At 36.6% G+C, this 14,810-nt stretch overlaps 1 protein-coding gene across 2 annotated transcripts in view; it reads left to right on the top strand.

Moving 5' to 3' along the window:
* WDR25 (WD repeat domain 25) overlaps nucleotides 1-14,810 on the top strand; it is a gene marked incomplete at both ends in the record, with an annotated part of 68,924 nt that overhangs the window by 41,762 nt on the left and 12,352 nt on the right. For both annotated transcript variants that reach the window (XM_082000002.1, XM_082000001.1), the window contains one exon: nucleotides 8,328-8,458. In XM_082000002.1, the coding sequence (XP_081856128.1) occupies nucleotides 8,328-8,458 (131 nt within the window). The remainder of the gene's footprint in view (nucleotides 1-8,327; nucleotides 8,459-14,810) is intronic.

Raw genomic sequence — 14,810 nt, 5'->3', positions numbered from 1 at the left:
TGGGGAAAATCTCATTTTATAAAATCACAGAGCAAACTCCAAAGATACGTAACATTAATAATATACTTTAATTTCTAATGTTTCTTTGACTTAACTGTCCAGTAATGTGACAATAGTCTGGATTAAGTTGATTGTAATGGTTCATTTCAAAGAGGGTATTTCTAATGTTTTAGGCAATGACAGCAATAACAAATTATATTTAACAAGTTTCAAAACAGGTGACTTTATAAATGGCTCTCTCCTTACTGACTTATGGGTTATGTAATATTTCTAACTACTTAAATAAACTGTATGTGTAAAGACAAACTGAATGCTTATAGTCCTTAAAAATACCAGATATTCATTATTGCCTTATTTCAAGGACAAATGATTCGTTGTAGCTCCTGTGAACTGCAGTTGTAATGTTGATATTTGGACCTGATTTGGAAAAGTATGATACGAGTGACGGGAATTTTATTCTGATTTCCTACAGATGCAGGCCACTTTCTGATTTCTTTCCCTGTTATGAAGTTACTCTTTTTTTCATGCATTTCAGTCAATTCTTTTCAGAGAAACAGGGCAAGCAGCTTGCCTCTGGAATCTAAATCAATTTGATACAAAAAGTCTCATTTCCATTTGAAAAACACTAAGCCAGCTATAAGATTTTGATTTACATCAGTTCACTGAATCATTCATTCCTCCTCACTCTTCATCAGTGCTGAGATGATTTCTTCTTTGATTAACTTCAGATAGATGTTAGAACTGTTCCTTCACAGAAGACTTTCAGATACTTTTTTGGACTTCGGTCTTAATTACTTTCCATTGCTAGACTGAACTAATTACCAGTGTGTTTAAATGCAGTAAATGCATGCTGGTGGGATTTTATAAATAATAATGCAGTCTTCAAGGTTCTATGCTCTTGTGCATGTTGTTCTGGTTCAACTTTTTTCTAGTCGTGTTTGCTAAAGTCCAATCTTTCTTTTCTTTATTTTCAGTCTAGATTTTATATATTACATCTGTGTTATAAAATTTGCTACATGTCTTTCACCAAAAGAAATCTAACAGTCTGAAGAGAATTACTTTTAAAAGTTTAGGAAAGGTTACAAATACAGCTTAGTACATGCGTGATATCGAGCTGCTCAGCTGGTTGGGTTTTTTTGTGATTTTGTGTTGCTTTTCTGTTAGGAGCATAGTTTCTGCCCTATTAAATCAAAATTGTAGTCTAGCTAATTTTTGTTCTGGGTCTGATGACAGCTAGTTATGAGATTCTTCAAAGGAATGTGCCAGCATTGTTGTAACAAACAGTGCTAGAATATTTTTTTCCAGGAAATGTTGTTTCTAAGCTTGGACTTAAGTTTGGGTATCCCTTGTCCTAGGATATCGCATTTTCTGGAGTGATTTCCTTTTTTTAAATCTTTGTGACCTGAACAACATCAGGATAGAAGCAAACACTGAAATCTTATTAATCACAAAGCAGAATTTTTGTTGTTGTTGGCATAGAAATCCTGAAGCAAGACACATCCATGAAATCTTGTGTTGCAGTTTTACACCATTAAACCTCTTCTCCTTGTCAAGTGTATTTGATGAAGAGGATCTAAGATGCTGCAAGTGGGAAAAATGGGCTGATAGGAACCTCATGAAGTTCAGCAAGGACAAATGCAGGGTCCTGCATCTGAAATGGAGTAATCCTGTACAACAGAACAGGCTGGTGCTAAACTGGCTAGAAAGCAGCTTTGCAGAAAAATACTTGGGGGTCCTGGTGCTGAATATGAATCAGCAGTGTTCTCTTGCAGCAAAGAAGGTCAACTTCATCCCCGGCCAGATTAGCAAGTGTTTACCTAGAACACAGAGAAGATGATGCCAGGCTTTTGTCAGAGATACACAGTGAAAGAATGAGAGGCAAAGGACAAATGTAGGAACACAGGAAACTTTTTGGATCAGCTCAAGGGTCATCAAACACTGAAACAGGCTGTCCAGGGAGGCTATGGAGTCTCTATACTTAGAGATACTCAGAACTTCAGTGGACAGTCCCCTAAGTAACCAGCTGCAGCTGGACCTACTTGGAGTACTAGATGACCCCTGGAGGTCCAGCCTACATGATTGGTTGATGCTATGATGAAGAACAGGCAAAGAGAAGACTCAAATTATTGAGGTACAAGGAGTTCACTTGGCCTGGTTTGGTGAAAATAGATGCTGTTGTACCAGTCTTCTTTTTCTAAATTAATTTTTTGTACATTGTCATTTATTATCTTAAATGGTCACCCATTGACCTAATACCAGGATGTCAAGCTAAGACTCTCTACAAGTATGGTTTTCTTGAAAACTGTTGTACTTATTCAGAGTATGTGTCTGATCCAAAATAAGCATAAAATGTTTAAGGAACTCAAGGTTATTCATGCGTCATTCACATGAGTGGTTCTGTCGCTACAGTTTGCGCGTGGCAAGTTCAGTACTGCAACATGGGGTTTCATAAATATTAGTAGATTCAAAAGCTGCAGCTGAGCTGCCTGTAAAGATTACTGGTCATTTTTTGTTATTTTCCAATTTCATATAATTTTTTTCTTTATAAAAATAAAGCTTTTTGAAAGGTTTCACAAATGTGATGATAATGCAGCAGACACTCCCTGGTTTTGTTCTTCTCTACTAACACCACACTTGCAGTCATTTTCTACTAGTGATAGTTCAGACACTGTTATTTACAGAGTAGTAAGTAGTGCTATATTCAGAGAGCGTTGAAAAAAAATTGCTTTAAAAACAATTCTGGATCAAGTACATTTAACTTCTGCTACATCCAGATGTAATGGAGATGCTCTACCAATTTTAGAAGGGTAATTGTATTTTTAGAATTTATTTATAACTATTTTATTTTTGGAATATATGTTTTATTCATTAGTGGATTTTTCATTAGTCACAAATGAATTGGTACAATAGCATAGGCAGAACATTGGCTGGGTTGATACTATTTGCATATTGTAGATACTTTTCATTTCTTTAATATTATGACAGTGGGAATGTTCCAAGAAATTTTGGCACATTTCCTATGTTGCCAAATGCTGCAGTTGTATTTTAGTTCATGGACTGAGCTTGATTTCAAATATAACTTCCTCAAAGTTATAATGGGGAATTAAAATTCCGCATTATTTTGAAAGTTTTCACATTACCATGACGAGGATACTGAAATGAAGCTGTTGGTTTTGAAGGAAAGTTCAGATTATATATAATGTGGTCACTTAAATGTAGTTTGGGGGTTTTTTTTTAGCTTGTTTTATTTTGAGAGTTTCTTAATGGAACACTTTGTACCACCAAGAGGATGGTCCCAATTTGCTTTCCTATATTTTCTTTTATATTCTAATTTAGCAGTCCTATAGATATAACATGATTATTGCTAATGTATTTGTTGTACAATGAGCAATTGTATTTGTTCATATAGGACTTTTAGTGCTCATACATAAGCATCGTCTCAGGAGAGCTGTGACTTTCTTCTCCTATTTGTCCCCTTCTCCTCTCCCAGTACTATGTAGATAGACTGTTGCTTTAATGTGGCTGAAGGTTGTATATGACATCACAGAAAAAAGCCCAGTTGATTGATTTTTTTTTTCATATTTTAATTTTTTCTTTCGAATGCATACAGACATCTTTGATGTGACGTCAAAGGTTCCCTCAAAATTCAGGAGTTTTAAGTGATATGTTGAACACAATTTAGTGGTCACTCTCCAGATAGGAGGTAATAGCATTTTACTTTACATACTTACTAATGTAAAGTCTTTGCAATAAGAAGAGAGAAAAATGTTTATTTTGGGGACATTTTCAAGGGTAAAAGACAAAATTATTTAATATTTCAAGCACCTTTGTGCCAGAAACTTGCAACTCTAAGGGAAAAAAAATTAGGAAATGTATAGTCAGTATAACTTCAGTTCTTGGAAAAATAATAAAGCAATTTGGAAGCACACCAAAATATAATGGATAAATAAAAGCCAACATCAATTTGTTGAGGACAAATTATATCTGATCGATCTAATATTCTTCTCACTATTGTACATGAGAGAGATTGTGATGTAATGAGGGTTTTTTTAATTTAGTGTCTCGTGTCTTTTTGTAAACACAGTAGGGAAATCCGTTCTGCTTAGCAATATTACTCCCATGTCCTTGTAAGTCTTAGGCTTCACTTTTCTTTAGATTAGTGTAAGGAAGTGAATGCTTCTGGGTTATGCAGGTAGGGGTGTGAACCTGAGGACCACTAAACACAGTTACAGAAGCATCGTGTGTTCAATAATTGTGATGATGTTCTGTGAAAAATTCACAATGTTAAATAGCCTTTAAAATATCTGATTTTATAGTTGAGCAGTTTCACAGTAGGCTGCAGCATAAAAGAGCAGAAACATATGTTCAAGATCTTTTTAAAGATTTTTTTTCACACTGTGTATGTTACTGATGAGCCTTTAATGAATGAAGAATTGAATTAAAGCACTTTAAGAATATAAAACACACTGCAAAGATGTGGTAGATATTATTACTGAAATTGTGAAAATTGAAGATTGAGAGAAACGTTTGCTTTCTGCTTTGGAATAACAACCTCTCATACAGGAGAATGATATGTAGGATGGATTTTCCCTCAATTAGCCAAATAGATTTTCAGAAGACGTAATTTTCTGAAGTCTATGAGTTGGTTGAATCTTTGTTATGCTTTAATGTTTGTTTATGCTTTTAGAAACTAAAATGCAATAAATATATACACAATAAAGGTATATATAAGCTTGCTGAATTACACCTGTTGTGTTCTCTTATGGGTAAGGGAGTCTTCTGCTCAAAGGACATCTTTTGCAATATATAAAACAAGGCCCCCAAAAGTTGAATGCTTAATGTTAATAAACTGAATAGTTGTAGAGAAAAATATACATAACTGTAAATACTGACTTCCAGAAAGGTGGAGCAGGATCTCCAGCAAACACTGAGGCTGGATTTCCCAAGCCATGGGGCTAGGTTCTGTCGTAGCACGGTTACCGCCTGGAAAGAGCAAAGTCTGCTCATAGTAGTAAAACACACTAAATGAAGTTTGTACAGAAAAGGGCTAAGAGTTGAATCCATTGTTTTAAAATACTGAATTGCATGAGCTATTTTACCCCATATCATCTTCTGCAGTGGTCTGTTCCATCTCTCAGATGGATATTTTTTCCTAAATTCCTGAGGTTCTGAAAGTTTTACAGTGATAAGTATTTTCATAACTGTGTAGAGAATGTGCCTCAGCACTTCAGCCCTGCAGTTCTCATACCTAAAAGGGAAGGGCTTAAGGGATGTATCATATAAATGTTAGGAGAGTTCACTTTGCTGTATGACAAGCAGTCTGACTTAGATTCTGTGTATTGTGCATAGATTTCAGTTCTAGCAATAGGAGAGTTTGCTTTCTGTAATGTTGTGATCCTCCCCATTTGTTCGCTGCTGCTACTTTCTTCTTCTGCGTTCCAGTCTTTCTCTCATTTTCTGTGACATGGCAGTAGAATAAAATTCATATACACATCTAATAACACCAAACCCTTCAGAACACTGTTTACTGAGTTTCCAAAAAGAGACTTTTGATTGAATTTCACTTTGGGGGGTGAGAGAATGAGAGAGAGAGTTGTATTTCAAAGTATTAATTAGAGAGCCTGCGCTTTTAAGATTAATGTATTGTGATTGCATCTCAGACCACTCAAAAAGCAAGCACAGTTACTGTCTGCATCAAAGAGTAAGGTCACAGCTTAAAACAGGAAAAAGAAGGAGGTTAAAGAATATAGAGATAAATAAGATGCTCGGGTTGTTTGCATGTATTTTATTTATCATTACACTGTAATGTAGAATTCATAGCACTGAGATCATTATAGTGTAATTCTATTAGTGACCGTCACTGAGAGCTTTTGGATAAGTAACATCCTCTAGAAGACAAGGAAAGGGCAAAACCAGTGCCCAATTCTCTCCAGAACAGGGGGAGATGGAGTAGGGAATTAGAGAATTTTAGTTTCTGGAGAAAATATCGAGGAAAAGATTGAATTACTTGTAAGTAGTTCCAAATAATGCTACCAAGTAGTTCCAAATAGGGGATGAGATAGAAAGATGGACTAATTGATAACAAATTATGTTAAATCAATCTTCTTTCTGTGGAAAAGGTAGCAAATCTTGTTAGTAGATGAAATGCATCTTGAATTTAGTGCATGTCTTTTTTGGTTGTGTCTTACCTGACTTTCTCATGTCTTAGCCTAGACAGCACAATGGCAAGAAGAATGTATGCATTATAGAAAAAGCAGTTTTCAGAAGTCTTATGGAGGTAAAACCATATTTTAGTACAGACAGTTAAACAACTAATGTTTGTTGGAAGGTTAGATGATGAGTTCCAGTGGATCACTTCTGTACATGTCTAATGCCATTTGGACAACACACTTTATGAAGAACAGTGACCACTTGATGCATCCTTTATAAAGCTGTTTGACAGGATTAGTACAGGTAGGCTGCAGTTTTGCTAATTTCTGTCTGCAATACCATTGAAAACTTGTTGATTGTTCTCCCAGAGTGTTTATTAAGCTAGATACTAGTAGGAACCAAATTCCTTTGGGAACAAAGTGCTATTAAACTGACTAGTGAGCCTCCACGAGGAATTTTCTCAAGTACTGTGGATGACAGTAAGATGCATGTGTATGTGGCTTTTCTAAAGCCTGCAAATGATGCCTGGTAGTGGTGTACATGAGGGCAATATCTTGTTGCTCCTATAACTGATGAATTTAATACTTTCTTCCTTCCCCGTGGAGTCCTTTTTTTTCCTCCTGTAGCTGTTGGGGTACTGAAAGCTCCCATGGTGAGAGATGGTCACTGTTGCATATGACTTGTAGAGAGAACCTCTGCTGCCCTTATGACTTTTTTTCTCTTTTTGGGGAAGGAACTTATGAACTAAATTAAGTCATTCACTCAGTAGTGACTGAGAGGCCTTTTAGATCTTGCATGGGTAAACAGTGGAGAATCTTTTTAAAAAGAACAAAAAAAACCCCTACAAAAACCAGTGTTCACACAGAACAACACTCACCCCTCCCTTATGCTCCCTGCAATCTATTTTCCTTGTCCCTGCTAGCTTGAAGAGCATGTGATGAAGTCTCTCTCTTCTCTTCTTTAAAATGAATAAATAAATAATTTGACAAGTCTTAGCCTCTTGACTATGTAAGTTGAATTCAGCAGATGGGGAAAATGGAACTGAGGTCGAAATCAAATAAATTGGCTCCAAATTATGAAATAAGCATAAAAAACCCCCTATGTGAATGATTTTCAGTATTGTTCACCTAACAGTGAGTATTTACATCTGTCACTAATGTGTTTAGCCCGAAGTGTTTTCAATTGTTTAAGAAAGCCTGTCTTAAGACAACTCTCACTTGCTACAAATGTAGATTAATGAATATTTTAAGAAGCTTTGGTCATAGTATTTTAAGTTTGGTTTTTTTTTTTTTTTTTACTTCTGCAGTACCTTCTTCCCTGTGGCTTAAAGCAGTAACTTTATTTAGTGTAGATCTTTATATGTGATATGTAGAATATAAAGCACAGTTGAAATTGTGAAACCAAGCAAATGTATTTATCTTGGTCCATGCTGCTGTTCCAAAAATTATATTTAAGCAAATGTGCATTAATATCCTGAATTTGTTAGGATGAAAGGAAGCAGTGGACTGTGGAAAAGTCCTGTAAATTAACCTAGCTGAATTCTGTTGCCTTTGAAAGTATCGAAAATCCAATTGATTCTAACCACAGTATCCTACAGAGATTAGCGTACACAAATAAATGTTGGGAATGATGTATCCATGGGAACACTGGCTATTGCCTTCATATGATGAAATAATTTCCTACTTTCAAGGTGAAGTTTTACTCCTACCTTGACAGAAAGATAAGCAGACAACTCAAGAGTTGTAGTATAGTTTGGGACATGATATTTTTGTACAGAAAATATTTTGTTCTGTTTATTTTTATCCCACTAAAACAACAACTATGGCTTCTCTGTACAGAAACATTCAATTATTAGATTTGTAGATTTAGTCCTGCATGTTGACTGAACTGGGACCTCGCTGGAGCTCCTCTCCTTAGTGTGAGTAACACCATTTGTTCTCTCTTTTCAGTAGGAAACAGTCAGTGGTTCAGGGGCCCATGAGCAATTTCACATGGATAGAAATTAGCGAGTTCAGTCTTGTATTTTCAGTAAATTGGAGTAGCCACAGATACTTGGAATGTGTTAATTTAAACATATTCACCTTTGACAACCTTGATATTTTTGAAACTAGGTTGAAATTAATAACATATTTCATTTTCTGCTCAAATTTTAATCTCCACATCTCACTTTGTTTTAGGGAAAGAGCTATTTAGCAGCAAAAATGAATTTAGAATCAGTGCGCTGACGTTCCACCCTACAGAGTCAAATATTTTCATTTGTGGAGGATTCAGCCCAGAGGTTAAAGCCTGGGATGTAAGGATGTCTAAGGTAAGGGAAATTTTTTTTCTCTTTCTCTTGTAGAATGTTTCCTAGGTTGGATGTGCTGTGCATTACTAAGCTGCTAGATGTACTCGTCTTTCAATGAAATGTTATTCTGAAGTATTTTGGATTTATCATTGATTGTGTTGCCATTTGTTGATATGAACCTCTGTAATGTTTTTGAAACACGGAGAGGAACATTATAGACAAAAAATATTATTTTTTTGTCTTTATGTAAATATAAGTAACATATAGTTGAATTAAATAAAGCGAAGAGCTCAGTTCAGGATTGTGAAAAGCAGTTGTATACTAGGAAGCAATACAGCTAACTTGCTCTTTAAGCTGTTATGTGTGGGTCAGGATGTGTGTGCCTGTACCTTTTGCGTAGTAATTTTTACATTCATGATGGGCCACAGAGGGGCATGTATAGCCTCTGCCTTTAATTTATCATGAACCATGAAGAACAGCGTGCTCCCAGCTGCCATTCTGAGCTGATGTAAGACCAGAGCTGTACTCTGCTAGCAGAAGCATCAGACAAGCCGACAACTAGCTCAAAGAGCAAGCAGTGACTGTAAAGTGAGTAGTTCTTTGTTTTCCTTTGAATTTTTATGTGGGTAGATCCTACTCATCATAGTTAGCCATCTGTTTGCTCTTGAGGGTGACAGAAGGGATCTGAAAAAGATAAGATTGCTTATCTAGACTTTCTCTCTGACTTTGATGTACTAAAAATAATAGCTGAGAGATGTAGGCAGATGCATTTCAGGTATGAGGGCTTCAACAGGAGAGCTCTGAAGTAGTTATGCGAGTTACTTTATAGAGGAAACATGGTATTCTTGTACAATTAACAATCTAGTTCCTGTGCTGCAGTTGATCCTTTGGATTTGTCACTGATGGTTGAGAAAATAATTTAATTGTGTAGGATCTATACCATAGGCTTCCCTCACATGAACAAGTTCTTAAAAGAAAAGCATTAGTAAGTACATATCGAGACTGCCAAGACTGAGGCTACTCCGAAAAGCAATTTACAGTGAGTTTCAGGGTTACAGTGTCAGCATGAAACCTTTGTAAAAAGTGTGATGGGATTTACTCCACCCATCATGCTTGGTATGATGGCTAGTTTTCTTTGGTAAGGATACGAAGAGATACTCAAAGCATAGTTCTATGAAGGCAGATGATTCTAGTTTAGATTGCAGAAGTTGTAAATACTTATGATAAAGAATACCTATGTACCTTTTAAAAAAGTTATGAGATTTTCCATAGCAACTCTTCCTTCCCCCTGCCTTGCACTGGTATACAGTATTCTGGTGTTGTCAATAAGTGATTTTGGTACACTGTCTTTAGCGTCGGCAACTTATAGAACATGAGAATATGTATCACAGAAATGGGAAACAGTACCAGTTCAAAGGGTATTTGTTCCAGGTGATCAGAGGTAACCCTGTAAATTTACTGTAGAACAAAACCTTTTTTTTTTTTTTGTGACAGGGGACTGGAAAAGAAAGACTAATAGAAGTCTTGTCTCCCGAACAGCAGGGTCAGTGGTTTCATAGCATGCAAATGAAGTAGGGAATACAATTGTTCTCTCTTGGGATTCTCATAACAGCAGACCTTAATTGTGGGGAGGAGGTGCAGTCTGTAATTGAATACTTAGCTGTCCTTTTTAACATAGAGAAGCCATTGTATGTCATGGTAGGCTGAACTTCCTTTAAAAAGTACTTTAGAAGCTAAATGGGAATCGCTTTTCTAAGGCTTAAAGATTGTTGACCGTAGTGTCAAATTTGAGATACTTGATCCTAGTCAAGGAGAAGATGGTAGATATAGGTGATAAAACATTATTTCTGAGGTTTTCTGACTTGGTGCAGTAAGCTTTCCTGTAAATGATATTGTAGTTACACACAAAGTCAAATGATAGTGTAGCTGTGTACAAAGCCAGAGCCATTGTTTCACCCCCTGTATTTTCTTGATGATGGATTTTACTCGTATGTATTCACTCATACTTTGAGTGACTATCTCCAACAATCCTGAAAAGAAGATTTTTCTCTGTATTTGAAATCAACTGTGATTGCTAAGCACGTTCATGCCAAAAATGGCAATACCTCCAACTTGCACATGTCTAAGGTACACCGTCTCTATGGATGGAAAATGATAACTGATTCTGTTCTATAGTAATGACCGAAGTGGCATGTTGCAAAAATGTGCCTGTCTGGATGGTAGCTCATGTTGGATATGGTTATGGAGGAATATGGTTAGAAATCTTCCATAGGTGGTAGGAGACAATCTCAAATATTGATAATGGAGAAGGCACTTCAGTCTCAAGGAAACAGAAGATTAATTTACGATGGATATTTACAGTTCAGGTGTTATGCTTGAACAAGATTTTTTTTTCAGCAGTTCTGAAACTAGAGATTGTGAAAACAAGACCTGAGGACGATACAAATTTGGCATTGACTCAAGTAGGGTTAAGGGGCTAAATAACAGATGTTAATACTTGTGCTGGATAAGTTAGTTCTGAGTCATCTCCTGAGTCTGATGTTCTCCTGTTGTCAGTATCTCTGCCACTCCCTGGCATTTTGCTTTTATCTTTGAAAGTGTTATGACACTTAAGTGTTAAGACAAATGTCTTAAAAAATGCTGTTCTTGGTCCTTTTTCCCCCTTGTGAAATGTCAGAGTTTCAATAGTGCTTTCCCTTGGTACCTGATGAGGTATCAAGCAGCATTTTATTCCAAGCAATGAAGACAGTAAATGTGTTCATCTCTTAATGCAGCTCCTTCCTTTTAGGTTTTAAATTCTGGTGGTGCCTCAGCTCAACCACAGCCAAACGGTCAATTGATGAATCTGGCAGACTCTGCGTAAACATAGATTCGCAAAACAGTTCCTTGTGGACAGGAGCAGTTACGGGACAGCACATGCTTCTTAATCTGGACCAAGGCTGCAAAGCAGCATGTGCATCCCAGGCTGTGATTCCCAACTATTGCCAACCACCTTAGCTTGCTGTTCCACAGAAGATGCCTCCTGCAGAAATATATGCATCCCCGTGCTACAAGACTGGAGTTTGCCGATTGAGAAGGAGTGGTTTGACTGTCTTGGGAAGTCTTTTTGGTGAAACTGTTCCTGAAAAGCAGCAGTAGAGAGGAAGCAGATGTCCTTCAGGAATGAACAGTGTTGCTGGAACAGGGAGAAGGCAAGCAGAGAGGTGTAGAACATAGTTTACATGAGGTATTACTGCAGTGAGGAGCAGACGAATGCATTGAGGTGGAGGCTGCAGTAGAAGTTGAAAAGATAAAGGACAATGTGCAATTTGTGAGGTGTTGGCCTTTGTAAAAGGCACTGTAAGGCGGCAAAGGAGCAAACCCATACTGATAAACTGTAGACTTTAAAAGCACACCCATTCGTATTTTGACTACCAGTAGCCTGGCTTGAGATGACGTTCTGATACAGTAACTTTTGTGTAAACTACATGTCTGCCAAAATTGCAGAGGAAGACGTCAGTTTTCAGTAGTTTACCACTGCACAGTTATAAGAAACAGTAGTTACGCTTGGGATCGCCTTTGTGTAGGTTACAGGGGTGACATTTAAGCTCTGTGTGTCTGCATGCAGAGCCAGTAGTGAACGCTTTAGGTGACAACACCTGTGATTCGTTTCCAGAGGATAAACAGACACTGTAAAAATCATTTATATCTATGTAGAAGAGGAACGTGAATACTTAACATTTTATTAATTTGACTATACATTCAGTCTAAAACAGCCCTCATGTTTTCTACTAATTAGGGAGTATATTATTTTTTTGAGATTCAAACAGTATTTTATTGTATCTTTATGCTTTACTGTCCAACTGTCTTTTTTTGGCTCCTTGGTTACTGATCTTGGTATGGTACCTTTTTCAAATGGGTATAATGGGATATTTGTCTTTCCGTGGGCCATGCCCTGTGCACTTTAAATACTGTTGCCAAAGCAGACGGTACTTATGATTGTTACATTATGAATTTTCTTTTTGATTGAGAGTATTGCTGTTGTGTGCAATATGTCGCAACACTGCATGCTGTGACATCCTTTGATCCCATCTTATAATGTGATTTCTCAAAAAGCAGTGTGTTCTGTGGCCAGGATACTACATACAGGAAAAATGAGACTAGCAGAATAATGCATTTTTGTCCGAATGACTAACCATACACTTATTTTTGCAATGCTGAAGCTCCACCCTTGGAACCTACCTTAAAGAGCTATTGATCACTGAGGAATGCACGCAGTGGTTCTCTCTGTACCTGCAAGACACTCCAGTGCTTAGAAAGATTGTGTTGAGACTATTTCCATAAGCTGATGGTAATGCAGAGATAAGGGAAACTTCCCACATATTGCAAGGAAATAATTTACTTTCCGAAAAAATAAATTAGTGAATGAATGTGTATTCAGGTAAAATAGGGAAGGTTTTCGACTTAGTAAAACAAAACCCCCAGCCTGTTTCTTTTGTACAGATCCTGTACTGGATTCTCCCTGGAAGTTTTTAGAAGCTGTTACCTGCTTTGTTCATTAGGAAACAATTATATTCATGTAGAATTACACCAATTTGAAAACTAGACAATTAAGTAGTGCATGAGAATATTACTTTTAATAACAAGCAGTGTCTAATCACCTTAGGAAGTGGAAGGCTTGGCTTTAGCCTGGTAACAGATATTGATCCTTTTTTGTTTGTTTGTTTGTTTGTTATGTTTGCTCATTTGAAAACCCTAATTTTTGTATGTACTGTGATTGTCTAAAGCAGTCTCTTACTCTGAAACGTTTCCAAAAGAGGGAGAGAGCTTCTATTATTCTTTGATTTTTTTTTTTTTTTCCCTGTCTGAGACAGCTGTAGCTCAGTAATGGGTGTGGGCTGTTAGACATCTACATTTGTAGTGGTTTTAAATTTTGAAGAACAGTGTATGTGTACTGAGTAAATACGGAAGGCCATAGCTGAGTGGAGAAAAGGGGGAAAATATCAAACTCCGATTTGATTTCTTATGGCTTCTTTTGCAGAATGGTGAGTATCACCTATGCATCGTTACTGCAAAATAACGTAGTTACATGTCAAACTCTCAGCCATAGAACAGTATGTTGGTTAGGCAAGAATCATCATCAGCATCTCATGTCTGCATCTCCCTAGTTTGGGGGATTTCAATGGATTCTTCAGCTATTCCTGCTTTCAGCTTATATGTTATCTTTATTCACAAGATAAAACCAGCATGCTTTCTGTCTTTTCCATCTTACACAGTTATGGCCTTATTCAGGACTGGATAAAGTGTTCTTCATATTTTGAAATTTATCCTGTTCTAACAAGTGCCATTTGCTCTTAACTGAAATAAATGTTTGAGGCCTCTTGCCACTTCCTTTCAGTTTTGATGCAAACAACCTTAATATCTTTCAAGTGCTTTCATCCTAATTCATTACCAGATTTTCCTGTTTTGCCTGTTCTTTCAAATATATTAACCTGTCATTCAGCTTGGAACAATGTATGGGTTAGCTAATGATTCTTTTTCTTCCCATCATCATACTCCTGATAGCCTTTTCAGGCTTTGCAGCATATTTTGTCAATAGAGTGAGCACCCTAAATCAAGAGCTTGAATCTTGTTACTTATTGCACATTGAAAGCTCAATTTCAGCATTTGCTGGTAATTCAATTTCAGAGGTCATTCTTTAGGATGTACTCCTGTTTTTTAATGGGCTATCCACTTGCGCATCTTAAATGTAACTATGTGAGGCAAAATGATAGTTGTGTATCAGGAAATGAGGGAATTTTTGGTGGAAATTCAGGGCAAAGCATTAGCGTTAAGCATTACATAGATAGAGAGAATGACTAAAAATAAAATACTGTCCAGTTACACATACATGCAGTGGTTGAAATGGGCTCCTTTATGCCAGTGTGCCACATTGGTGCTTTCTGCTGATGGAAAATGACATAGAATAGCTGGTAGTGGTATTTTTCTAAATTAGTACTTCTGAAATCTTGCTTTGATTTTGATGGGCAACTAATTTTTAACAGGAGCATAAATTTATGAGCATAAATTACTAATATTTATTCATGTGTTGAATGTGGTATAACAGTTGGATTTCTAAGTCCCAGAGAAAATGTCTGAAGATAGGTTTGAGGCAGCCTTTCAGCTACTAAAACATTGAGAAATGTACAGTAGGCTATTAATCAGAAAGGCAGATATCAAAAGAAAAGAGGAATGTTGAAAGACATTTATTGCTATCCCTGTTCTGTTGAGCAAATAGGCAAAATGATTTCAAATGTAGCATTGGGTATTGAGCAAGATGAAGAATGAAAGAACAATAAGGGAGTTAAAATCTTCAAGATAAAGCTAAGCAATATACTTCAGAGAAATGAATGGA

Source organism: Phaethon aethereus, assembly GCF_964289735.1.
Source record: "Phaethon aethereus genome assembly, chromosome: 5".
Classification (NCBI taxonomy): Eukaryota; Metazoa; Chordata; class Aves; order Phaethontiformes; family Phaethontidae; genus Phaethon; species Phaethon aethereus.
This window is presented reverse-complemented; position numbering and strand designations above follow the sequence as displayed.